General features: G+C 43.4%; 2 protein-coding genes across 8 annotated transcripts in view; both read left to right on the forward strand.

The window, feature by feature from the left end:
• LOC110504214 (phospholipase DDHD1-like) overlaps window positions 1-15,949 on the forward strand; it is a 67,076-nt gene extending 51,127 nt beyond the window's left edge. The window contains 9 exon segments of the mRNA XM_036962268.1: window positions 4,254-4,349; window positions 4,798-4,904; window positions 4,999-5,261; window positions 5,453-5,511; window positions 5,645-5,787; window positions 13,386-13,461; window positions 13,565-13,738; window positions 14,628-14,837; window positions 15,097-15,949. Of these exon segments, the coding sequence (XP_036818163.1) occupies window positions 4,254-4,349; window positions 4,798-4,904; window positions 4,999-5,261; window positions 5,453-5,511; window positions 5,645-5,787; window positions 13,386-13,461; window positions 13,565-13,738; window positions 14,628-14,837; window positions 15,097-15,281 (1,313 nt within the window). The 3' untranslated portion in view covers window positions 15,282-15,949.
• A 6,221-nt stretch (window positions 15,950-22,170) lies between these two features.
• LOC110504215 (fermitin family homolog 2) overlaps window positions 22,171-27,618 on the forward strand; it is a 67,709-nt gene continuing 62,261 nt past the window's right edge. For 2 of the 7 annotated variants that reach the window (XM_036963019.1, XM_036963020.1), the window contains exons 1-2: window positions 23,364-23,868; window positions 24,106-24,263. In XM_036963019.1, coding sequence (XP_036818914.1) covers window positions 23,834-23,868; window positions 24,106-24,263 — 193 coding nt within the window. In that variant the 5' untranslated portion in view covers window positions 23,364-23,833. Of the gene's footprint in view, window positions 22,477-23,360; window positions 23,869-24,105; window positions 24,264-27,618 lie in introns of those variants that run through there. The other 5 variants (XM_036963023.1, XM_036963021.1, XM_036963025.1 and 2 more) reach the window with 5 other exon arrangements.

A 27,618-nucleotide genomic window follows, 5' to 3' on the forward strand; every position in this document is an offset into this window, starting at 1 on the left:
TTGTGTCATCGGCAAACTTAATGATGGTGTTGGAGTCGTGCCTGGCCATGCGGTCATGAGTGAACAAGGAGTACCGGAGGGGACTGAGCACACAACCCTGAGGGGCCCCTGGGTTGAGGATCAGCATGTTGGATGTGTTGTTACCTATCCTTACCACCTGGGGGCGGTCCTTCAGGAAGTCCAGGATCCAGTTTCAGAGGGAGGTGTTTAGTCCCAGGATCCTTAACTTATCGATGATGTTTGTGGGAACTATAGTGTTGAACGCTGAGCTGTAGTCAATGAACAGAATTCTCACATAGGTGTTCCTTTTGTCCAGGTGGGAAAGGGCAGTGTGGAGGGCAATACAGATTCCATCATCTGTGGATCTGTTGGGGTGGTACGCTAATTGGAGTGGGTCTAGGGTTTCTGGGATAATTGTGTGATGTGATGTGAGCCATGACCAGCCTTTCAAAGCACTTCATGGTTAAAAACGTGAGTGCTACGGGTCAGTAGTCATTTAGGCATGTTACCTTGGTGTTCTTGGGCACAGGGACTATGGTGATCTGCTTAAAACATGTTATTACAGACTCGGACAGGGAGAGATTGAAAATGTCAGTGAAGACACTTGCCAGTTGGTCAGTGCATGCTCGCAAAACACACCCTGATAATCCATCTGCCCTGCGGCCTTGTGAATGTTGACCTGTTTAAAGGTCTTACTCACATCGGCTGTGGAGAGCGTGATCACAGAGTTTTCCAGAACAGCTCTCATGCATGTTTGTGTTATTTGTCTCGAAGTGAGCATTGTAGTTTAGCTCGTCTGGTAGGCTCGTGTCACTGGGCAGCTCTCGGTTGTGCTTCCCTTTGTAGTCTGTAATGGTTTGCAAGCCCTGCCACATCCGACGAGCATCAGAGCTGGTGTAGGACGATTCAATCTTAGTCCTGTATTGATGGTTCGTCGAAGGGCTAAGCGGGATTTCTTATAAGCTTCCGGGTTCTGATCCCGCTCCTGTAAAGCAGAAACTCTAGCCTTTAGCTCAGTGCGAATGTTGCCTGTAACCCATGGCTTCTGGTTGGGGCATGTATGTACAGTCACTGTGGGGGCGATGTCATCGATGTACTTATTGATGAAGCCAATGACTGATGTGGTGTACTCCTCAATGCCATCGGAGGAAACCCGGAACATATTCCAGTCTGTGCTAGCAAAACATTCCTGTAGCTTAGCATCTGCTTCAACTGACCACTTTTCTATTGATCGAGTCACTGTTGCTTCCTGCTTTAATTTTTTCTTGTAAGCAGAATTCACGAGGTCAGATTTATCAAATGGAGGGCTAGGGAGAGCTTTGTATGCGTCTCTGTGTGTGGAGTAAAGGTGGTCCAGAGTTATTTTTTTATTTTATTTTTTCCCCTCTGGTTGCACATTTAACATGGTCCCAAAATGTTTTGCTTGTCAGCAATGACGTTTTCAAGATATTTAACTTTCAAAATACAGAAATCATCCCCGTATGATGCTGTTTGCATCAAATGATGCGCGTATATGATGTAAAACGCAGCATCATACAGGGATGATTTCTGTATTTTGAAAGTTACATACAGTATCCTGAAAACGTAATTACTCACAAGCAAAACATTTTGAGGCCATGTCAACAATGGACCAATGAAACAAATACCAACATTTTTTATTTTTAATAGTATGTTGCTCAACGAGAATAGACTATGCAGCTGCCAGCACCTCAAACATGTTGACCCATTTACGTCATCACCCCAGTATTCCTACCATCAGAGTAAGACGGAAACACAAAGAAACAACACATTGTCTCCCCTCTGCATTCAAGCAGCCCTTGGTAGCTGATTCTGACCGGGCCAAAGAAATTACAAGAGCGATAGGTAGGCTATGCTTTATATTTTTGGTTTATAGCTGCGGATATGCGGCCATTCTAAATGGTTGAGAATAGGGGGTTTTAGCACCTTGTGAAAGTGCTTAAGACACGTTATGAACTTCCCTCTTGCACCCATTTCAGCAAACAGGTAGTACCTGCTCTATTCTAAGTAAACCAAAGTCAAAGTTTTTAATTAATTGGCCACCATGTGCAATGCCAAGCGTCGGCTGGAGTGTGTTGCGCTTATTTCACAGTGACAGCCCGTCACATTTCACTGAGTGGGAGATGTACCGTGCCACAGACACACACCCTTTATGAGAGTCCGCATCTGTCACTGAAGGAGGCAGTGTCATGGTGCATTCGTAACCAGGTGGAAAGTGGGAATTTACCACATACGACTGGGAAAAATCCACTTGAACTGGCCTCAAACTGGTTAAAACTAGTGGGAAACTCCTCTATCACCCACTTCTTCCATATGCTGACCTCTGACATCGCCTACTAATGAAATGGCCTCTAACAGCTTTTTCGACAGTTAAATGCAACAACAAAACATTATTTAAAAAAGCAATCTATGAATGTATTTTTTAAACTCTGGAAATTGTTTACAAGCATGATATCTGTACTTCTAGTTTGTGATTGACACAACTTGTTGGCCATTAGCCAATCAGTGTTTCTCAACAAGTTCAAATCCCATGAATGCGCCTAAGTGATATTAACGACCTCCAAACTCCCACATGGTCGCAGACCAGTTTCCACTGTCCTGAAACTGAACCGTGACCCCCCCCAAAACCTCAATACGTACCAAACCGTGGGTTTGGTGAACCTTTACATAGCTAATAGATACACTACATGGCCAGAAGTATGTGGACATCCATTCAAATTAGTGGATTAGGCTATTTCAGCCACACCTATTGCTGACAGGTGTATAAAATCGAGTACACAGCCTTACAATCTCCATGGGAAAACATTGGCAGTCGAGTGGCCTGTACTGAAGACCTCAGTGACTATCAACGTGTCACCTCCAACAAGTCAGTTTGTCAAATTTCTGCCCTGCTAGAGCTGCCCCGGTCAACTGTAAGTGCTGTTATTGTGAAGTGGAAACATCTAGGAGCAACAACGGCTCAGCTGTGAAGTGGTAGGCCACACAAGCTTGAAAATAAAAGAGAGTTTCACACTCCAGGAGCTCAGATGCAAAAATTGTATTACCAACATTTCGACAGCCAAGCTGTCTTCATCAGGGCAGGCCACACAAGCTCAGGGTAGGCCACACAAGCTCAGGGTAGGCCACATAAGCTCACAGAACGTGTAAAAATCATGCCGTCTGCTCCAAACTGAGTTCCAAACTGCCTCTGGAAATCAAATCAAATGAAAGTTGATTTGTCTCCTTCCAGATCTCTCCTTCCATACCTCTCCTTCCATACATCTCCTCTCACCTCTCCTTCCATACCTCTCCTCTCACCTCTCCTTCCATACCTCTCCTCTCACCTCTCCTTCCATACCTCTCCTCTCACCTCTCCTTCCCTACCTCTTCTCTCACCTCTCCTTCCATACCTCTCCTTCCATATCTCTCCTTCCATACCTCTCACCTCTCCACTAATAATAATGGCTGCTTGTTCTGAGTGGCAGGGCAGTAAGGACAGCCTCTCTGTAGGATCCTCCTCATGTGTTAGAGGGGGTTTGCGTTAAGACCATTAAAGCCAGTACAGTGACCCCATTCACCAATTAGCCACTTGAGATAAACTGTGCTAGCCCACGCTAGGTTATCCTGCTAGCCTCTTTAGCATAAACGCCTACTATACAGGTGCATAGAAGCCCACCAGAAAGACTGCATGAAAGACTGCATTAGTGACAGGCAGAGTCACAGACCAGTTCACCTAAGGCCGATGTCACTCCCAGGTCGTCCCTGTTATGTCAACAGCAGCCACTCTCCCATTGTTTGTGTACACTAACGTAGCCTGCTAGCAGCCATTGAGAGTAAATGGACTGCGTCAGTGAGTGGTGAAATGGACACACGTCATCCCTCTCAAACACAGTCATTAAGTGAAAGGCAGAGCAAACACAAGGCACAAAGGATTCCCTGGTTGACTTGGAGAGGGGTAGACTAGTAGACAGTGTATGGACCACATTGTAAAGCCATTCATTCATTCATTCACCCAGCGGTAATGAGGTATCGTCTGGTAGCCTGCTGCGAGGATGATTACTTGCAATGAAATGTGATGTTAGGTTGATGCCCTGTTTGTCTCTGTTTTTAGAGCTTTAGGACACGTAGATTAAAGGCTATCCAGAGAATAAGACCATTTTCAAGACCGAACAGCAAGAAACTATTCTTATGCACATAGCAATTAAACTGTCTGTGTGTGTCGTCTTTGTCATCTGTGTCTGTATGTCCAGGCTAAGTAAGGAAGATGGAGGAGAAGCACTTTTCAGAGCACACAGAGAAGTATGTGAACTTCCTGCCTGTGGAGTGGCGCTCCAAACTGGCACTGGATGGGGGTAAGGGGTGTGTTTGCTCGTGTGCAGTGTGTCCTTGATCCCAATTGAGCTGAGAGAGCAGCTGCTGTCGTCCACTAGCTTCCAGGAGGTGACACCCACCTTGTGATGGCATGCTGAATTTAGGTCACACTTGTGGAACCACAAGCCAGACGGATAGGCTACATCTCTCACATGGAGTTCCGTGTGCTGTCCTCTGCCCTACTCCTGTCCCGTCTCCTACGCCCTTTAATTTCCTATTCTGTCTACAATGCACATACAGTACTGAGTATTCAACATCTATACAAGTCTTAGGCCTTAACTGTTTCAGCCAAGTGAATGGAAGGTTTATCTGAATACAAATAGATCTGTAGAAGTATAGAGGATTAACAAAGGCTTACTCATAAAAACTATCCACAGTCAGACATATATTTGTATATTTTATTGATGGTTGAATCGTGTGAATCTGTAGATACGGTGGACTCCATCACACCAGACAAGGTGCGAGGACTGAGAGACCTGCTCAACAGCAGTGCCATGAACATTATGTACTACACCAGTCCCTTGTACAGGGACAAGGTGAGACTGAAACACACACACATTGGGTTTAAGTCTTCATCTCACTTGACAACCGTATTGGCCCTGGCTAATTGATACCACCCTTCATCTCCAGATCACCAGGGGCCTGACGTCAGAGCTGAACCGAATCTACACCCTGTTCTGCTCCAGGAACCCTGAGTTTGAGGAGAAGAGGGGCAAGGTGTCCACCGTGTCGCACTCCCTGGGCTGCGTGATCACCTTTGACATCATGACAGGCTGGTACCTGGTGAGGTTCTGTTTGCAGGAGCACCAGGAGCTGGAGGAGGAGCTGGACCTGAGATGTGTCTCCTACGAGGAGAGACGCCTGCTGGAGCAGCTGTAGCTCACTAGGAACCGGTAGGCAGGGTGGTAGGTAGTGGGGTGTGTGTGGTTTGTCTCTTTGTCACAGTTGAGATGGCCATCTAAACTGTTTCTACAGACAGTTAGGTAGTGTGTGTGTAGGAAGGAGTGGGGTGTGAGTGGTGTAGGTATTTTGTTAGCAGTCTGAATACTAACAGTATTACTGAAACTCACTCTCTACTTCTCAGGTTACTAGAGCTGGAAGATCATCCGCTAGCACCACCTGCTCTGAAATTTAAGGTACACTGCTAACTGCTCAAAAGCAATACCTTCAACCCGGGACACAGGATCCAGGGTGATAATGGCAGAAAGTAACAAGATGACTAAGCAAATTACTGAAGGAAACATGGTGTCTGTTTCCTCCTCTTCCCCAGGTGGAGAATCCTTCTGTATGGGCTCTCCCCTGGTGGTGTTCCTGGCCCTGAGAGGGATTAGACCAGCGAACAGTGGAGAACAGGACCACATTCTACCTCGCTGCATCTGCCAGAGGCTCTTCAACGTCTTCCACCCCACAGACCCTGTGGTGAGACACAGAGACAGACAAACACACACACTATTCTTTACAGTCCTGGAGAGCTGAATGACTTTGTTTTTTTGTCTGTCTCTCTCTAGCCGTGCCATTCCCCTTACCTCACAGCTCCTTCATGCTTATCTAAGAGCCTTTATCATCTTAAGGATTGTTGGGAAAATTAATACACAGGGACACTCGATATCAATCTTAAATGAATCATTCAGTTTATTGTCAGCGCGCTGAAGAGGTTCCAACCAACTCAATGCGCCACTGTACACGTCAATCAGGAGCTCTGCCTGGGGCAGTCTCAGCAGTTGTCTTTATATACAGCTATACACAGACAAGTTATATTTGCATGATTTAGCATAATGAATCATTACCGTTTTGTTTCATCCATGTGACCGACCAATACTGGTTCATAACATGTGACCGACCAATACTGGTTCATAACATGTGACCGACCAATACTGGTTCATAACATGTGACCGACCAATACTGGTTCATAACATGTGACCGACCAATACTGGTTCATAACATGTGACCGACCAATACTGGTTCATAACATGTGACCTACCAATAGTGGTTCATAACATGTGATGACCAATTCTGGTTCATAACATGTGACCTACCAATAGTGGTTCATAACATGTGATGACCAATACTGGTTCATAACATGTGACCGACCAATTCTGGTTCATAACATGTGACCGACCAATTCTGGTTCATAACATGTGACCTACCAATAGTGGTTCATAACATGTGATGACCAATTCTGGTTCATAACATGTGACCTACCAATAGTGGTTCATAACATGTGATGACCAATACTGGTTCATAACATGTGACAGACCAATACTGGTTCAAAACATGTGACAGACCAATACTGGTTCATAACATGTGACAGACCAATACTGGTTCATAACATGTGACAGACCAACACCTCACGAGGCTTCTCCTCTCTAAGCTGAGACCTTGAAACTGAGAACTTTCGTTCGTTCTCAAAACAAGATCTGGGCGTACTGCCAAATGACAGCTACTGATAGTGAGGATTTGTAAAGTCTGCCACTTGCAAGAATACATACAGTGCCTTGCGAAAGTATTCGGCCCCCTTGAACTTTGCGACCTTTTGCCACATTTCATGCTTCAAACATAAAGATATAAAACTGTATTTTTTTGTGAAGAATCAACAACAAGTGGGACACAATCATGAAGTGGAACGACATTTATTGGATATTTCAAACTTTTTTAACAAATCAAAAACTGAAAAATTGGGCGTGCAAAATTATTCAGCCCCCTTAAGTTAATACTTTGTAGCGCCACCTTTTGCTGCGATTACAGCTGTAAGTCGCTTGGGGCATGTCTCTATCAGTTTTGCACATCGAGAGACTGAAATGTTTTCCCATTTCTCCTTGCAAAACAGCTCGAGCTCAGTGATGTTGGATGGAGAGCATTTGTGAACAGCAGTTTTCAGTTCTTTCCACAGATTCTCGATTGGATTCAGGTCTGGACTTTGACTTGGCCATTCTAACACCTGGATATGCTTATTTTTGAACCATTCCATTGTAGATTTTGCTTTATGTTTTGGATCATTGTCTTGTTGGAAGACAAATCTCCATACCAGTCTCAGGTCTTTTGCAGACTCCATCAGGTTTTCTTCCAGAATGGTCCTGTATTTGTCTCCATCCATCTTCCCATCAATTTTAACCATCTCCCCTGTCCCTGCTGAAGAAAAGCAGGCCCAAACCTTGATGCTGCCACCACCATGTTTGACAGTGGGGATGGTGTGTTCAGGGTGATGAGCTGTGTTGCTTTTACGCCAAACATAACGTTTTGCATTGTTGCCAAAAAGTTCAATTTTGGTTTCATCTGACCAGAGCACCTTCTTCCACATGTTTGGTGTGTCTCCCAGGTTTATTTTTTATTTATTTATTTTACCTTTATTTAACCAGGTAGGCAAGTTGAGAACAAGTTCTCATTTACAATTGCGACCTGGCCAAGATAAAGCAAAGCAGTTCGACAGATACAACAACACAGAGTTACACATGGAGTAAAACAAACATACAGTCAATAATAAAGTATAAACAAGTCTATATACAATGTGAGCAAATGAGGTGAGAAGGGAGGTAAAGGCAAAAAAAGGCCTTGGTGGCAAGGTAAATACAATATAGCAAGTAAAACACTGGAATGGTAGTTTTGCAATGGAAGAATGTGCAAAGTAGAAATAAAAATAATGGGGTGCAAAGGAGCAAAATAAATAAATTAATTAAATACAGTTGGGAAAGAGGTAGTTGATAGGGCTAAATTATAGGTGGGCTATGTACAGGTGCAGTAATCTGTGAGCTGCTCTGACAGTTGGTGCTTAAAGCTAGTGAGGGAGATAAGTGTTTCCAGTTTCAGAGATTTTTGTAGTTCGTTCCAGTCATTGGCAGCAGAGAACTGGAAAGAGAGACGGCCAAAGAAAGAATTGGTTTTGGGGGTGACTAGAGAGATATACCTGCTGGAGCGTGTGCTACAGGTGGGAGATGCTATGGTGACCAGCGAGCTGAGATAAGGGGGGACTTTACCTAGCAGGGTCTTGTAGATGACATGGAGCCAGTGGGTTTGGCGACGAGTATGAAGCGAGGGCCAGCCAACGAGAGCGTACAGGTCGCAATGGTGGGTAGTATATGGGGCTTTGGTGACAAAACGGATTGCACTGTGATAGACTGCATCCAATTTGTTGAGTAGGGTATTGGAGGCTATTTTGTAAATTACATCGCCAAAGTCGAGGATTGGTAGGATGGTCAGTTTTACAAGGGTATGTTTGGCAGCATGAGTGAAGGATGCTTTGTTGCGAAATAGGAAGCCAATTCTAGATTTAACTTTGGATTGGAGATGTTTGATATGGGTCTGGAAGGAGAGTTTACAGTCTAACCAGACACCTAAGTATTTGTAGTTGTCCACGTATTCTAAGTCAGAGCCGTCCAGAGTAGTGATGTTGGACAGGCGGGTAGGTGCAGGTAGTGATCGGTTGAAGAGCATGCATTTAGTTTTACTTGTATTTAAGAGCAATTGGAGGCCACGGAAGGAGAGTTGTATGGCATTGAAGCTTGCCTGGAGGGTTGTTAACACAGTGTCCAAAGAAGGGCCGGAAGTATACAGAATGGTGTCGTCTGCGTAGAGGTGGATCAGAGACTCACCAGCAGCAAGAGCAACCTCATTGATGTATACAGAGAAGAGAGTCGGTCCAAGAATTGAACCCTGTGGCACCCCCATAGAGACTGCCAGAGGTCCGGACAACAGACCCTCAGATTTGACACACTGAACTCTATCAGAGAAGTAGTTGGTGAACCAGGCGAGGCAATCATTTGAGAAACCAAGGCTGTTGAGTCTGCCGATGAGGATGTGGTGATTGACAGAGTCGAAAGCCTTGGCCAGATCAATGAATACGGCTGCACAGTAATGTTTCTTATCGATGGCGGTTAAGATATCGTTTAGGACCTTGAGCGTGGCTGAGGTGCACCCATGACCAGCTCTGAAACCAGATTGCATAGCAGAGAAGGTATGGTGAGATTCAAAATGGTCGGTAATCTGTTTGTTGACTTGGCTTTCGAAGACCTTAGAAAGGCATGGTAGGATAGATATAGGTCTGTAGCAGTTTGGGTCAAGAGTGTCCCCCCCTTTGAAGAGGGGGATGACCGCAGCTGCTTTCCAATCTTTGGGAATCTCAGACGACACGAAAGAGAGGTTGAACAGGCTAGTAATAGGGGTGGCAACAATTTCGGCAGATAATTTTAGAAAGAAAGGGTCCAGATTGTCTAGCCCGGCTGATTTGTAGGGGTCCAGATTTTGCAGCTCTTTCAGAACATCAGCTGAATGGATTTGGGAGAAGGAGAAATGGGGAAGGCTTGGGCGAGTTGCTGTTGGGGGTGCAGTGCTGTTGACAGGGGTAGGAGTAGCCAGGTGGAAAGCATGGCCAGCAGTAGAAAAATGCTTATTGAAATTTTCAATTATGGTGGATTTATCAGTGGTGACAGTGTTTCCTATCTTCAGTGCAGTGGGCAGCTGGGAGGAGGTGTTCTTATTCTCCATGGACTTTACAGTGTCCCAGAACTTTTTTGAGTTAGTGTTGCAAGAAGCAAATTTCTGCTTGAAAAAGCTAGCCTTGGCTTTTCTAACTGCCTGTGTATAATGGTTTCTAGCTTCCCTGAACAGCTGCATATCACGGGGGCTGTTCGATGCTAATGCAGAACGCCATAGGACATTTTTGTGTTGATTAAGGGCAGTCAGGTCTAGGGAGAACCAAGGGCTATATCTGTTCCTGGTTCTAAATTTCTTGAATGGGGCATGTTTATTTAAGATGGTTAGGAAGGCATTTAAAAAAAATATCCAGGCATCCTCTACTGACGGGATGAGGTCAATATCCTTCCAGGATACCCCGGCCAGGTCGATTAGAAAGGCCTGCTCGCTGAAGTGTTTCAGGGAGCGTTTTACAGTGATGAGAGGAGGTCGTTTGACCGCTGACCCATTACGGATGCAGGCAATGAGGCAGTGATCGCTGAGATCTTGGTTGAAGACAGCAGAGGTGTATTTAGAGGGGAAGTTGGTTAGGATGATATCTATGAGGGTGACCGTGTTTAAGGCTTTGGGGAGGTACCTGGTAGGTTCATTGATAATTTGTGTGAGATTGAGGGCATCAAGTTTAGATTGTAGGATGGCTGGGGTGTTAAGCATGTTCCAGTTTAGGTCGCCTAGCAGCACAAGCTCTGAAGATAGATGGGGGGCAATCAGTTCACATATGGTGTCCAGAGCACAGCTGGGGGCAGAGGGTGGTCTATAGCAGGCGGTAACGGTGAGAGACTTGTTTTTAGAGAGGTGGATTTTTAAAAGTAGAAGTTCAAATTGTTTGGGTACAGACCTGGATAATAGGACAGAACTCTGCAGGCTATCTTTGCAGTAGATTGCAACACCGCCCCCTTTGGCAGTTCTATCTTGTCTGAAAATGTTGTAGTTTGGAATTAAAATGTCTGAATTTTTGGTGGTCTTCCTAAGCCAGGATTCAGACACAGCTAGAACATCCGGGTTGGCAGAGTGTGCTAAAGCAGTGAATAGAACAAACTTAGGGAGGAGGCTTCTAATGTTAACATGCATGAAACCAAGGCTATTACGGTTACAGAAGTCGTCAAAAGAGAGCGCCTGGGGAATAGGAGTGGAGCTAGGCACTGCAGGGCCTGGATTCACCTCTACATCGCCAGAGGAACATAGGAGGAGTAGAATAAGGGTGCGACTAAAAGCAATAAGAATTGGTCGTCTAGAACGTCTGGAACAGAGAGTAAAAGGAGGTTTCTGGGGGCGATAAAATAGCATCAAGGTATAATGTACAGACAAAGGTAAGGTAGGATGTGAATACAGTGGAGGTAAACCTAGGTATTGAGTGATGAAGAGAGAGATATTGTCTCTAGAAACATCATTGAAACCAGGAGATGTCATTGCATGTGTGGGTGGTGGAACTAATAGGTTGGATAAGGTATAGTGAGCAGGACTAGAGGCTCTACAGTGAAATAAGCCAATAAACACTAACCAGAACAGCAATGGACAAGACATATTGACATTAAGGAGAGGCATGCTTAGTCGAGTGATCAAAAGGGTCCAGTGAGTGGAGAGGTTGGTTTAGGGTCACGGCGATTTAGACAGCTAGCCAGGCCAACCGGTAGCAAGCTAGCATAGGATGGAGTCTGTTGTTAGCCACCTCTTGCGTTCGGTCAGTAGATTAGTAGGATTCCGTGTGGTAGAGGGGATTAATCCAAATCACACAACAACAACAAAAATAAGAACAATAGATATAGTTATAGAGGCCCGAGAAGAAAACATAATAATAAAAATAAATAAATTGTCCGATTGTCTATTCAGATAGCAGCCGGTAAGACAGCTAACGGTTAGCGGGCCGCAGATGGGCGTTCAGGTAACGTCGCGACAGAGGAGCCAGCCGGATCTCATTCAGGTAGATAACGTCGGCAGTCCGGTTGTGAAGGCCCGGTGGGGCTCCGCGTAGGCAGTGAAACGGGTCCGGATAGGTGACTGCAGCCCAGGAGTGAATGATGGAACTCAGGAGTGATTGACGGAGCTGGCTAGCACCGGAACAATCGATGTTTGCTCCGGAATCGACGAAAGCCGACTGTCACACGGATAGCAGCTAGCTAGCTGTGAGATCCGGGTATGAATGTCCAGAGAGCAGTTGAAATCCAGGGACATGGAGAGAAAAATTGGTCCGGTATGTTCCGAGCCGCGCTGCGCCGTACAAAACTGGCGATAGATTTTCGATAGATTTTCGAGCTAAAGGACAGCCGATGACCACAAACCGTGGTTAGCTTCTGATTAGCTTCTGGATTAGCTTCTGGGCTAGCTCCTGGCTAGCTTCTGGCTAGTTTCTGGCCAGCCTCCTGGAGTTTCTGGCTAGCTTCCTGAAGGATTGCAGATCTGAGGTAAATAATACTTTTTTATAAATATAAATTGGTGAGGCTGGTTGCAGGAGAGTGTTTAGAAGATGAGTTGATGGAAAATAAAAATAAAATGTATGTGAAAAAAGTTGTAAATATATATATATACAGGACACGACAAGACGAGGACAAAAGACGTCTGAACTGCTATGCGATCTTGGAGAAAAATGGCTTGTGGCAAACTTTAAACAACACTTTTTATGGATATCTTTAAGAAATGGCTTTCTTCTTGCCACTCTTCCATTGAGGCCTGATTTGTGCAATATACGACTGATTGTTGTCCTATGGACAGAGTCTCCCACCTCAGCTGTAGATCTCTGCAGTTCATCCAGAGTGATCATGGGCCTCTTGGCTGCATCTCTGATCAGTCTTCTCCTTGTATGAGCTGAAAGTTTAGAGGGACGGCCAGGTCTTGGTAGATTTGCAGTGGTCTGATACTCCTTCCATTTCAATATTATCGCTTGCACAGTGCTCCTTGGGATGTTTAATGCTTGGGAAATCTTTTTGTATCCAAATCCGGCTTTAAACTTATTCACAACAGTATCTCGGACCTGCCTGGTGTGTACCCTGTTCTTCATGATGCTCTCTACGCTTTTAACGGACCTCGGAGACTATCACAGTGCAGGTGCATTTATACGGAGACTTGATTACACACAGGTGGATTGTATTTATCATCATTAGTCATTTAGGTCAACATTGGATCATTCAGAGATCCTCACTGAACTTCTGGAGAGAGTTTGCTGCACTGAAAGTAAAGGGGCTGAATAATTTTGCACGCCCAATTTTTCCGTTTTTGATTTGTTAAAAAAGTTTGAAATATCCAATAAATGTTGTTCCACTTCATGATTGTGTCCCACTTGTTGTTGATTCTTCACAAAAAAATACAGTTTTATATCTTTATGTTTGAAGCCTGAATGTGGCAAAAGGTCGCAAAGTTCAAGGGGGCCGAATACTTTCGCAAGGCACTGTAAATGAGTTACTTAGAACAGCACATGAATGGAACACAGACATTCGTTATAAGAATAGCACAAACATAAAAATGTCCCTTAAAGGATGATTAGACCCAGGGTTTTTTCCTGACCAGAGGAAAGACAAGGTGCTAGACTGACTGTGACTGGTTTGTCCTTGCTGCAGGCTTACAGACTGGAGCCCCTCATCCTTAAACCTTACAGCAACATTGGACCTGCACAGATACACTGGTAAGAGATCATTCATTCTCCCAAGGTGAATCTGTATATTACACATAAACTGCTGAAACTCCTACTTTCTGTACGGACAGTGACAGGTGTTTTTCTTCTCCCAGGTGTAGTGCTGTAGACCCCCGCCATACGATGAGATCCGGCCAACCTTCATCAATCCACAGAAGGACCCGACGTCAGACACAGAGAGCATCCCCAGCCCCTCCACTTCCCCTGTCCTAGCCAGGAAATACTACGGAGAGTCTATCGCCAGCATGGGCAAGGCCAGCATTCTGGGGACGTCTGTCAGTCCTCTGGTTGATTCTCTGTATAGAACCTTTTTGTACATTATTATTAACTTAAATAATTGAATATGAGTGCCTTCATTACCTGTGCACATGATGCAGATTCACACTCGAGGTGGTCCAAAGCTAGAAGGGATAGAATTAAACAGCAGGTTCCCATAGATTTTACAGTCAATCATTTGTACAGCAGATATTTGTAGACAGCACAACATGTCCTGAGCAGACAAAGCAGATGGTTCCATTCAAAAGTACATCAGCATGTACTCAGCCTCTTGTGATGGAGTTGTCATCTATTATTGGACTCACTCAACAGCATTTCCCTCACAGACCCACCTGTCGGATAATTTATGACATAGGCAACACTGCTGTCTTGTGGAGAGAGCATGTAAAGACCAGAGCCGTACTACTGGGTTAGTCTCCAAAACTCCACCCTAGGCAACAGATTAAGGTCTGGTTTCAATGACGGACTCTTGGCAACTTTCATAAGCAAAAGAGGGTAGATCCTCTTCCGAGAGACAACTCTCCCAACAAATCACGAGGCAGACCGTCGCGATTGGAAACCAAATTTGTCAGGGAAAAGCTTTTTTGGTTTTAGTGAAGTTAGTTGCACTCATTAAAAAATAATCTCTTCATCTTGCTAGATACTATTTAGTATTTTATTCAAGCGGATAAGGTAGTGACGTAGTTCCTCTATGCCAAACTGACTTCTATTACTTACAAACCTGTTAAGCCGGAGCCGGGGAGGCAACCTGGATGTCTAGAGTCTAGGGTCGACTTCACCCTGTCTGAAATGAATGTCTCTCCCTCCCTCTCTCTGTGTGTCTTGCTCTCTCCCTCCCTCTCTCTCTGTGTCTTACTCTCTCTCTGTCTTTCCGTCTTCGCTCTCTGTCTAGGAGCGGCCAGTATAGGTAACAGTATATGGAAGGGGATAGGAGGGATACTGTTCTCCCGGTTCTCCCGCTCCGCGCCCTCCGGAGTGTCCTTTGGCATCGAGGGCGGGACCCCAGAGGGAGAGGAGCCTAAGAGGACAGTCGACGGCCAATCAGCTTACTGCCTTTTGTCCACCTTGTCCCTGTCTCCCTCCACCCTCACAGACCCCTCAGGTTTGTTCAGCTGCATTTCAACCCAAATTACACTTTCAGGAATAATTGTATTGTAGTCCATGTAATAACAAGTGCCTTTTCATAATATTTGCCACCCTTGACCCCCCAGAGTTTTTATATATATATAAAAAGGAGAATGAATACATAATGCTAATTCACAGAGTTAATTACCCTTTTGAATCTGTAGCAGTTAAGTTTGTGCAGTATACAGTGATCGTCTAAAATGTATTCCCACAGTGAATCTATCTCTGTTCTACAGTGGAAATAGAGCGCCACATCGATTTTGAACTCCGTGAGGGCCTTGTGGAGAGCCGCCATTGGTCAGCGATGACCTCACATACAGCCTATTGGGTCTCACACGATATTGCGCTCTTCCTACTGGCGTTCATATACAAGCAGGCCAACGTGCCGCCACCCACAGAAGACAGTCCTGACCCAGAGTAAACACACCAGAGAGAGACTCCATGTCCACACTCACACAACACAGCATCTTTATCACCCTCTGTTACTCCATTCTCTCTCTGTTTTTATACTGACACATCTCTACTAACACACAGACTTTGTACTGTTTAGCATGGGATGGATACACACTCACCCAAGGGTGACACATTGGATTATGCCCCCCGAAGGATCCTTATATCCCCCATGCTCTATGAAGCATGGGGGATGGTAGGATCCTCTATGTATCCTCCCAGCCAGTCCAGCCGCCAACGAGTATGTCAGAGATTCCATTGCACACTATCGAAGGGGTGTCCTCTTCCTCGAAGATCACTGTCTCTGTCTGAAACTGCTGCCCTCCTGGATGTACCCATCTCCAACTCCCCCCATGTGTAGCAGCCATGGTTCAGCCCAACCCAAATATTTTCTCTCCTCCACAGACCTTGGAGGAGAGGATGTACAAGTCAGCTTGGCCCCCTCAGTAAACTCCCTCATCCTCACTGGTCTGTCTCTTCTTACGCTATGCTTCTATCTACAAGGACCTGGGCTGAATACTGGGACCCTTAGTCTCAACCTACAATATGTCACTGTCTGAGCAAACTCAATGCAACTTTCAAAGTGGTCTAAACTTTATTTATATCTTAAAATGTTAATAAATTACCCTAAGAAAATAATACGGCACAGTTCATATTTTTCTCTTTGTTTTGGAAATGTAAAAAAAGGGGAGATTATGATCTTGTCTCTAGTTTTTATTTTGATATTCCACAAGGACGCTGTACCTCTATTACCATGTGACTATCAAGTGACTTTTACATAGAAGTATTGATCTACAAAAAGCCATTTTAGTATTTTTGTTTTTGCACGACAAAGTGACAAGATGACTGTATACACATACGTAAACCAGATGCGTGCGTGCGCAAATTGATTTTGTCCCCCCACACCAAATACGATCACAACACGCAGGTTGAAATATCAAAACAAACTCTGACCCAATTATATTCATTTGGGGACAGGTTGAAAAGCATTAAACATTTATGGCAATTTAGCTAGTTAGCTTGCAGTTGCTAGCTAATTTGTCCTATTTAACTAGCTAGCTTGCTGTTGCTAGCTAACTTGTCCTGAGATATAAACGTTAAGTTGTTATTTGACCTGAAGTGCAAGATCCTCTCCTCCGACAATTAATCCACACATAAAACGGTCAACCGAATCGTTTCTAGTCATCTCTCAATCCAGGCTACTTTTTCTTCTTTGGACTTTATATGGAGATTGGCAACTTAGCATTCATAAAAGGTGCTTTACCACAACCGACCTCAATTCATCTTTCAATCACCCATTTGGGTATATGTTCCTAAAAACCAATGAGAAGATGACACATGGGTATATGCTTCTAAAAACCAATGAGGAGATGGGAGAGGCAGGACTTGCAGCGCGTTCTGCGACACAAATAGAATCAACTTCTATTTTAGCGCCTGGCAACGCAGACACTTGTTGGCAGTATGGATGATTGAATAACATGTATGTGTACATTTATTTTGCAAAGCACATGACGCGTCTGGTTTGGGCATGGTGTAAAATTACCTTATGTCTTTGGTTTAATAATTGAATGGTAATGTGGCGCAAATGGTTTGTTTTTGTTATGAGGTACATCTTTGGCTCCAACGAGTGAGGAACAACGGCTTGACTCACTTGACCTTCAGATGACATTCACACAATGTCAGCAGGACATTCAAGTGACAGACGTACATCCATGTGAAAGTCAAGCTTGATAAGTGTAACTTACCTTATTGTCATTAAGTTTCTCTTTTAGTCCTACCAGGAACCATGTAGATCCCTGTACGGAGATCTAAAATGTACCCTCCATTTTATGTTATAGGGCAACTTTTCAATCTAAACAAAACACAGGTGAAATCAGTTCTGTTCAGACGGATAGTAGGAAGTCTGACAAGCTCCCTTTGTATGCGATTCAAGTGTCCAATCAAAAGAGGGATCATGTCAATGTTTCAGTCTGTGGTTGGACAGAGGAGCTGTCACTCAGAGGTTCAAGCCAGTAGGAACACTTCTCAGAAACCCTGAGAAGGTCATAAACAGAAAGTGACCTTCAGGTGCCTACTATTTGCATTGATCCTGAGATAAATCAAAAAGAAAGGATGTATATATTTTTTTTATCCAATTAATTTTTCATTACCATTTAAAAAAAATCTGTAGTAGTGTTAACGTAGATCCCGGAGTCCAGCAGGTGGCCAAATATCTCTTTAATGTCACTAAGTGATTCTGTCTGCTTCACTCTTAGTGGCTAAGCTAGTATGAACAGAGCATGTTGAAATCCAATGGCATTTTCCCTCTAGTAAAGGGCTTCAGGTCAGAGTTACTCAGCTTTAGTTGCTTTTTCCACAAACAATATGCAAAACTAAACAAGCTCAGTATATATTTTATGGCCCCCAAAAAGAAACATGATGCCTGAATCACTTTGCATCTCATGTGGTCATTTTAAATGTGAATGTGTCTCTCTTGGGTGTTATTGCAGTGTTCCCAACAGACCTCTGAAATCCTGAAGCTGCATTCAGATGGTCTGGCGCTAGCTGCTCACTATCTAAAAACACATCCCACACAGCATTTGTTTTTTATATCAGCAGTTGTATAAGATGATGGATGCAGGATGATGAAATGCAACTAACCTCAAATGAATGTGTGTGCTGCTGACTGCACTTTGTCATTGTAGAGTTCCCTATATGTCTTGTGCTTTGTCTTTAAAATAAGTCTCATTTGAGTTGTCTAATAATCTGTATGGCACAAGCTAACTGTCCCAGTGGTCTCGTAGTCCACAGAATGGATTTATTTGAGTAGTTTTTAATGTAGATGCATGATGTGTATGAGAGTGGGACCTATTTTGTGAAGCGGACTTGGACCAGACTGCCTTGTAGAGGACCAGAGAACAACTTGAAGTCATGGACAATAAGGGAAAATGACTTGGAATTGTTCAGAGTGAAGGATGATGTTGGACCTTGCACATTCTCAATGGCTTGAAATTGCACAGTCCCCCTTTTAGACATGGCTTGAAATTGCACAGTACCCCTTTTAGACATGGCTTTAAATTGCACAGTACCCCTTTTAGACATGGCTTTAAATTGCACAGTACCCCTTTTAGACATGGCTTGAAATTGCACAGTACCCCTTTTAGACATGGCTTTAAATTGCACAGTACCCCTTTTAGACATGGCTTGACATTGCACAGTATCCCTTTTAGACATGGCTTGAAATTGCACAGTACCCCTTTTAGACATGGCTTGAAATTGCACAGTACCCCTTTTAGACATGGCTTGAAATTGCACAGTACCCCTTTTAGACATGGCTTGAAATTGCTTTTGTGTGTTTTTGTTAAATGTCAATCACAAACAAAGGTGAAAACTTCCTCGTTTCTGCCATCTAAATCAAGTTGTTTCCACATTGGGCAGTCATGCAACTATTCTCTCTTATAAAGCGTTTGAACACTCCCTACCATGTTTTGAGTGTACTGATCAAGGACAGTTCAACTGATGTCTCTGCATGCTAAAATGATACGGGCTGGGTATGGGGGCAATTTACAATGATGGTTGGAGGATGTTTTGTTCGTGGGCTATCAGAATTGTGGTCTATTATAGTTTCAACACATCAGGCCAGCTATCACAAGGTGGACCTCACTCAAATAGACAAGCACAGAATGTTAACTTTGTTCGGAAATACATTGGCTAAAGAACTAGGTTTGTTTAAATGGTGTGCTGTGCGCGTTCTGTTTTTTGTTCTGTTTTGAGAATGGTCTTGGGACTCTGTTATATTCTCTCACCATTCATCTCAGCTCCAAGCATCTAGTGAAGTCAAAGTGCGGTAGCTAGCTGGTCTATCCCAGAGTCACCCCTAGTTTAATGAGGGCTTTGGATGACCTTTGAACCCTAAGGGCTCATCTGTAAAACCAGTTGTGTTCTGTTGGGCACACCGTAGCAAAATGTTTTGCAACAGAATATAGATGGTATTCTTAATTGACAAGTTCAGGTAGTACCTCTGTTGTACAAATGTTCCACCAACTGAACATGTTCCAGGGCTTTCGCCTTTCAGATAATGTCCACAGAATGAGAGGTACCATCATCTAGGAATGTCTGCATTGCCTGGGTCGACTGAATGAACGAAACCTTTTTCAATAAGACTTTAAAACTTTTAAAACTAAAACACTTTTTAGTTTGATTTTGAAAGGATTTCTGCTGGAAAAGTGACTGTCCCTAGAGCTGGGCAATTACCCACCATGCCTGAAATGGATTAAAACTGCCTTCTGAAACGCTCTTTACTTTTCATTTAAAAAAAATACATTTTATGTACAATGGCTTCTTTTATTCTGTATTCTTCTCCCATCTGCTGCTTCTGAAGTTGTTCTGTCATGTCCCAAGGATGACATCTGAGAGGAAGTACTGACGTCTGGACCGTCTGGTCTGTCTGAATGAAAAGTGCTTAAATGTGTGGGAGGGAGGTCTGGGACGAGGCTGTGGGAGGAAGATATTCTCCAAATATTAAATGGGAAAGATTCGCTAGTTTCCATCTCCCGGTTTTGATGGAGCACAATAGTGCTATTTGTTTCCTTTGAACCGTACATCAAATTCTTTCGTCGGCCCCACACATACTTTCCACCCACACCACAATAGCTGGTTCATAGTTAATGAATAGAGCTTTGTGTGATTGAAGATATGGACCTAACACTTTTTATGTATCTAATGTGGTACTGTAGTAGAATCCAAATGCAGTTAAGCAATATCTGTAAAGCAGAGATGGGATTAGTGAAATTAAGTGAATGCAACAACAAAAAACTGCAATTCCCATTGTTCTAGGTTTGTCCACAAGATGGCACACCTCCCCATGTAGTAAAACAATGGCCCCCATTGACCAATCTGGTCATCACAGACCTCTCCAAGTCTATTTCCTCTCTCCATTAACAATGAGGCAATTAGCATGAGACAGTTACTCAGTTACTAGTTACTACTGATCAGCCCTGCAGTGGTCCTCATGTCTGAGCTATTAGAGAGGATTTATAGGGTGATGTACTTGAGCTGCCCTTCTCTTAGCTTGTGTAGTACTAACTCCTAGTTAAATCACACACAAATACCTTGGCAGTGAATTGTAAACTACTGTGTGTACACCATGCTAAAATGCTGTAATATACTTTCTAACTGTATGATTATATGTCCATGTCTAGGATGGTTTGCCGTAATACTGATTGTAGACTATATGTCATTTGATTTGTACAAAGTAACACATTTCTATTGGACAGTGCCATATTCACACGATTACAGATGCTGTTGTGAACTTCATTAGAAGACACAGTACAAGTTCCTCATCAGTAATTAACTGTCTGGAATTGATTGAGACTATTTTAGTGACACCACCAGTCTTGTGTGAAAGCCAGACATTATACAGTGAAATCAGACCAGGGCAAGCTCCACTCCACCTCAGTGTACCGTCTCTCTCCTCTCCTCTGCAACACCATTCCCAACTCCACTCTCATGCTCTCCCTGCATCTGACTCAAATGTTTACCCAGCAATTAAAACAGCCTTTATAAGGCAATGGGTCGGCTGCCAGACTGACGAGGGGGTCAGAGCAGCAAGAGAGAAAGGTTATACATTGTTTCAATGCAGACCATAGTTTGAGGCCCAAACTCCTTAGCTGGAGCTGGAGAGCTGACACTAGTGAGAGCAGAACACTGGAGGAGAGACAGAAACCCTGATGATTCATGCCTTACCGCCAACCACTTGGAGCAGGAGAGCGTGCTGCTGTAGAGAAGAGCAGATGCAATGGAAAAAAAATGGACAGCAGCTCAATCTTTGCCAAACGAGCCATTTGTGTTGCTATGGCTTTGAATGCACATCAACAAAGCCAAACAAATGAGTAGTTTGGCTAAATATATAATTCTCTAGAGTGGTGGAGGCAGTGTGTGGATAGAAAAATCTGTACAATTCCACACATTGATGTGTATTTTATTTAGTTTACAATGACTAATAGCTACTACCCATGCACGCTCAACAGGGTATTCTTTCAAGGCTGAGGTTGTGGATCCATCAAAGAGGTTTGATTATTCTTCACTTCAGTCAGCCATAACTCGTGCCTGTTGATCTGTCAAAGTGTATACCTACAATCCACTCCTGATGTTGGTATTTTAATGATGTACCAGAAATGAAAATACGGGGAGAGAGATTCTCTTGTTATTTTATTTAGCTCAAGAAAAACAATGAACAGAAAGGATGTGTGGGTCTGATAAGAGGGTAGGACACCATTTAAGGAAAACAAGTGCAATGCATGTTATGTTAAACCTTGTGTGTGTTTCATCAAAAGGAGTGATCAGCAGCTATATCCAAATCAGATTTGTGGCTGCACACTGGACATTTTGTAACATCTTTACCAGTGAGAACATAATATTGCAAAGTATTTAAGACTAGTGGGCTCAGTCGCTGGATTTGATATACTGGGGGGGGGGGGGGGGGGGGGCTTTAGAAGGTGTGTTCTAAATTAGTAATTGTGTGTAATTCCCTAGGCGGGGACCCCATAACGGTCCCCGGATGTGCCACCGCAAACGCTATACTATTTCCATAAAAGGCATGCAGCAGCGGTTCTATGCGCTTGTTATCCCCTACCAAACTGTTGGATTTTCCACAATGGGTCAGTTTTGAATGAAAGCATGGAATAAAACACCACATACAAAAGCATAGTTTTAACTTTTCCAATGTATTTCTAAATAAGAGTGCGTGGTTGGGGACATGATTGAAACTCCAAACCTAGGGGTTAGAAAAGATCTGCGAGATTATAAAAAATGACATTGTACGTAATTTCCCGCGTCACACAAGTCCCCTTCCAATGAAAAATAATATAAGTATGGAAGGAGCAGGGGAATGACCGGGCGGGTAATGTTGGGAGAGAGGAACTGCTGAACCGTTTGAAAGGAAACGTCGATTGGAGCTGGAGCAGTGAGTGACGTTATCTGGTGGGAAGAGGGAGGGAGAAAGAGAGACGGCTGGACTCCATTAGCTGAAGCCAGGAGGCACTTTGGGATACTTCAATTGGACGCGTTTTTTGGGATATTCTCTTTGAAAAGACCCAGATAGTCTACATTATTTAGAAAATCTGGTTGACTATCGAAACCTCGGAAGTTTAAGTGGCTTTTTGGATTTGGTTGGTGTATTTGAGAAGGTGAGTGGACACAACCGATTTAATTTACGTCCTCAAAACTCAATAAATGTAGTTCTTTTTACGCACTCTGCCGCTCGGGAATATGAAAACACGTATTTTTTTTGTGCGCCAAATGCAGATAAGGCCTGCTATATCTGGTAAATAACGTATGATTCTAACTCCCCTTTACTCGTTCAAACGTATTAGTTTTGTTCATGTATGGACATAAAGTGAGTTACTCTGGCTGACCAGATTGGGTACTCTCATATGAGTTCTTGTATGGGGCTGCTTACGTAATCAACTTCATATTTGTCAGGATGTCTTTACCGTTAGAAAAAGCAGGTGAACACAGACGGGAGAGTATTTTTTAAAAAATTGAAGTTCAGTTTGCCATAATTTAGGCCGGTACCCTTTGTTCTTTTTTTGGTTATCGATTAATTGCGTCCTTCACATGTAGCCTTAAAGGGGCAATCTGCAGTTGTTACATCAATTGTTTTTGGTATGTACCCATTGATAATGTAATGCCTCGTGACCTTAGTTCAACTGTCGTACCCAATCAGAATCTTAAATATACGTTTGACTGTTTCCAAATATTGAAGTAAAACAATGTAAACACATTGTATAGCATCAAAACGTTCAAACTATGTTGATATCATGGATTGTCAGTCCTTGCATCTCTAGTTATGTCTGAATTTGAGTGGTTACATTTCTCCAACTCCATCCCTCCAACCAGTTTTTTTTGTCGAATCTGGGGCGGAGATTTCGCGTTGTTTCAATTGCTGATTGCCGCTTTAAGACTTATTCATGACTCCAATTACATTGAGCCATTGGATGTCCCTTTAGCCTTGTGAGGCAAATGCCCCGACGCCTGCCCAAATGCTCTGTCTAAACGCAAATATGCCTCGCATGCAATACAGCTTTGGAAACATTTGGAACTTAACTTGTATATACTTTTTCATATACAACAGATACACTTACTGTCACAGTTCAGGAAAGTTACAACCGCCTGTATTTTGACAAACATGCCATCTGACCGCAAATGTGGAATGGTCAAATGGAAATGCGAGCGCAAGGTGAGAGAATGTCATATCTGAGGCAGTGAGTGAAAACAGCCGGGTGCAACTGCTAAATTGCGCACAGTATGTGTTTAATTTTTTTATTTATTTGTTGCCTAATTGAAAGTTAAGTTCCAAAGGTTTCCAAAACAGTATCGCTACCGCGGATTAATAACGTTTCTAAACGTTAAAACAACGTCGGGATTGTTGTTCACATGGAGCCAGCTATCCTCCATACCATCAGCAGAGAACCAAGGACCGGCTGTGAGCCACTTTGGGTTCTCAAGAGCTAATGAAGCCTTTGCTAGAGCCATATCCAAAGCATGCTTCAAATGGCCTATAAGAAAACATGTCAAATGTGAGTTATGATTCAAGAAACAGAAACTGTTGAAGTTATGGACAATCACATTTTATCAAAACACTTTGATTGGCTATGGTGGTCTGGGTCCTGTGCTTCCTCAAGTCACTTTCAGTCTGCATATGACACACTTCACAAATGTATGGCAAGCACAATTTTGATGCATATTTTTTTACCAGTTGAAAGGAAGTATTTTTTTCTTGGGCAGTTTTTCCTAATTGTTGTGATTTGTGTAAGGATGGCGCTGGACGGTATACGGATGCCCGATGGCTGCTATGCGGACGGAACGTGGGAACTGAAGATGCACGTGACAGACCTCCATAGGGACGTGTCTCTGAGGGTCACCGGCGAGATCCACATCGGTGGGGTCATGCTCAAACTCGTGGAGAAACTCGGTAAGAGATGTTCAATGGTGCTGCACTCTTTATGTCCAGCTTCTTCTGGAAGAAATGTGCTTATGTCCCATTTTTTTTATTCCCCATCTTATTCAAAGTATTGGAATAGAAACATTTGCATATTGATTTATGTCAATGTTTTATTTTGTATTTTGTGTTGATTTGTGCTTCTATTCAGATGACCAATTTCTACTATATTTGTTTTCCTTATGTGGTTGACCAAGGGAGAGGGCCATAGTTGGTCACGAGGCAATGTTCTTTGTCCCCTCTGACTCCCATCTCCAGCTGGGTTCTGTCTGTCAGTTATCTCATCATATTTGTGAGGCAGTACATTATTTTCTTTGCAACAGTTACTCAACTGACAACTGGAATGTGACTTCATCTAAACACCATTAACAGATAATAGCACCTCGTAACCGGTGAGCGACGTAAACTAAACATACAGGCTACTCTGTTGGCTTAAGTGGGAATTCAGAATCTATCTAGCCTGTAATGTTTTATGATATGGATATACTGGAACTTCTCACATTCTATCACATGATTAGCAACATCCAATGGCATTATGCTGCCATTTTACAAGTTTCTGAGCGAGAGATTGAACAGAGTGGGAATGAACTCTGTTTCAGCATGTGGAACACTGGGTTGTTTCATGGTGAAAAACATCATGATGGCAGTGCAGTTTGGGACTTGACAGTGTCTTAGGTGTGCGAATACCCAACATTTCTCCATTGCACCATATTTTTTTCCCCCCTGGCCTGCACATTTCCCTGTTCCTTCTGTTAAAGCTCAGTATAATTGTGGCCTTTGTTCTCTGTGGTCGTATGTGCTGCATCTACACCAGGCTCCCATGCAGCACTGCAGCTGCACCGTGTGGGAAAACGTCAGGGAGGCTCTCTTTACTGACTCTGATGTTTTTGACTCCTTCAATCAAAAGAACACATCTTTTGACTCCATTCATTCATTGGAGTCAGTTCTGCCCAGAGAATGCAGGACCCCCTACCGGAGAACGAGGAACTGAGGACTTTAGAGTCATGATTTTACAAGCCTCTCGTTCAAGGGGTTTGTTGGAGCTGTCATTTGTGAATGAGACTTGGAAAAAGGTGCTTTAAACCATGTACGTGTGTTGATTGCTAGGCATACAAATAAGATGATTTCTTGATGCATTTGAAAGGTCTAGTTGTGGCTGAAACCGGACTTTATTGTAAACAACGACTCTTGGCGGAATGCATTGCTTGACTGCTGTGAGGGTGATGAGCACAATATCGTTTGCGAACTGCAGCACCCCAATGGTTTGAGATGACCGCATATATAGCGGACAATTGTTGGTCGGAGCAAGTCTAAGGAGCCGCTGAGCCGGAGGAGCGCGTATTAATCCTGCTGTCACTCAGAAAAACAAATCTTGACTCTCGAGTCAGTAAAAAGAGTTGTGCAGTTTGCGAACGATTCATCCTTTTTGAACATCAGAAGATGTGTGGATGTATGGAGCTGTAAGTTCCCCTTGTGAATGCTTCCCTTCTGTTACAGCATGAGTGTGTGTGTGTGCTTTTATAGGGGGCTGTCCAGCTTTTTGTAATATTTAAATAATTTACTGCTCTTGTTATTGGTCAATAGTTTGTATTTATGATACTATTCTGATTCCACGAATCATGTTGTGCTTGGTCCTGGCTACCTTTGGTTTTGTGAGTTATCGCTAGTGGATTCAAGTGGTGTGTGTGTGTGATGTCCATGGTTTAGAATAATTTGGTTCAGCTGACTGTGACTGTCAGTTGTTCTTGTCACACTGAAACAAACACTGATTATACTAAACATTTAGGAACACCTACCTGATATTGAGTTACATCCCCCTCCCACCTTGGATTCAACAAGGTGTTGAAAGAAGTCCACAGGGATTCTGGCCCATGTTGACACCAATGCTTCCTAAAGTTGTCAAGTTGTCTGAATGTCCTTTGGGTGGTAGACCATTCTTGATATGTACAGGAAACTGTTACGTGTGTAAAAATCCAGCAGCGTAGCTGTTCTTGACACAAACCGGTGCGCCTGGCACCTACTACCATACCCCGTTCAATGCACCATGTTTTTCTTGTCCATTCACCCTCTGAATGGCGCACATACACAATACATGTCTCAAGGCTTACAAAACCTTTACACTGTTTCCTCCCCTTCATCTACACTGATTCTGAAGTAGATTTAACAAGTGATCTCAATAAGGGATCACATCTTTCGCCGAGTCTGTCTGTCATGGAAAGAGGTGTCCTTAAGGTTTTGTACATGTTTTTCCCAAATTTTACCACACCACCAACCTTTTTTCCTCCTTCTCAATATGTGAACGGTATTTTTTTTATCTAACCAGGTAAGCTAGTTGAGAACAAGTTCTCATTTACATCTGTGACCTGGCCAAGATAAAGTAAAGCAGTTTGACACATACCACTACACAGTTACACATGGAATAAACAAACACAGTAGAAAAGGTCTATATACAGTGAGTGCAAATGAGGAAAGGCAATAAATAGGCCGTGGTGGCGACGTAATTACAATATACCAATTAAACACTGGAGTGATAGATGTGCAGAATATGAATGTGCAAGTAGAGATACTGGGGTGCAAAGATAAATACAGTATGGGGATGAGGTAGTTGGATGGGCTATTTACAGATGGGCTATGTACAGGTTGAAGGCATGTATCAAACTCCCAGTTATCCAATCGTTTGTAATAAATGTGAAGGAATAGCTTACCAACGTGTGGTGACCTAGATTGTCATTTCAGCACCGCTTTGATTGCTTTGAGACCAGCGCGGGGACTTGTCTTGATAAATCAAGTTAAAAAGTTCCTGTAGCTGCTATGGTTATCCTCAAACGGCCCTAATAGTTGACATGTTGGTGTTTGGGTGCACCTTAGATGGCATGGGAACATTCAAATAGGTCTAGTCAGTTTGTTTTCCATTGTAATCATTAACCCAGTCTCCCTGCAGACTTGACACATGGCTACTCTGTTGACCTTGTTGAAATACTGTACATATGACCAGTAGTGGTAATGAGATGAAGTAGTGATCAAGTATTATCCACATTTAGAGTAAATCAACAACTTACACTGGATAGAGTGGGATCATGGGAGCCTCACATGATGAAACTAGTGTGACACTGGTGTATTGTGAGAAAAGGCACCACCTCTTATGTGTGCTTTCTCCCAGCTGTATGTGACCTCTTTTCATGCCTCCCGGTCCACCCACCTCTCACTGGTGACATCGTTGAATAGTTGAGTACAGACTGAACTGCATTCAAGTGCTTTGGCCACATGTCGGCATATGGATTCTGTGATTGGTTGAATGATAGTCAGATGTTTGTCTTGGTGTAGGGAG

Source organism: Oncorhynchus mykiss, chromosome 25 (genome assembly GCF_013265735.2).
Source record: "Oncorhynchus mykiss isolate Arlee chromosome 25, USDA_OmykA_1.1, whole genome shotgun sequence".
Lineage (NCBI taxonomy): Eukaryota > Metazoa > Chordata > Actinopteri > Salmoniformes > Salmonidae > Oncorhynchus > Oncorhynchus mykiss.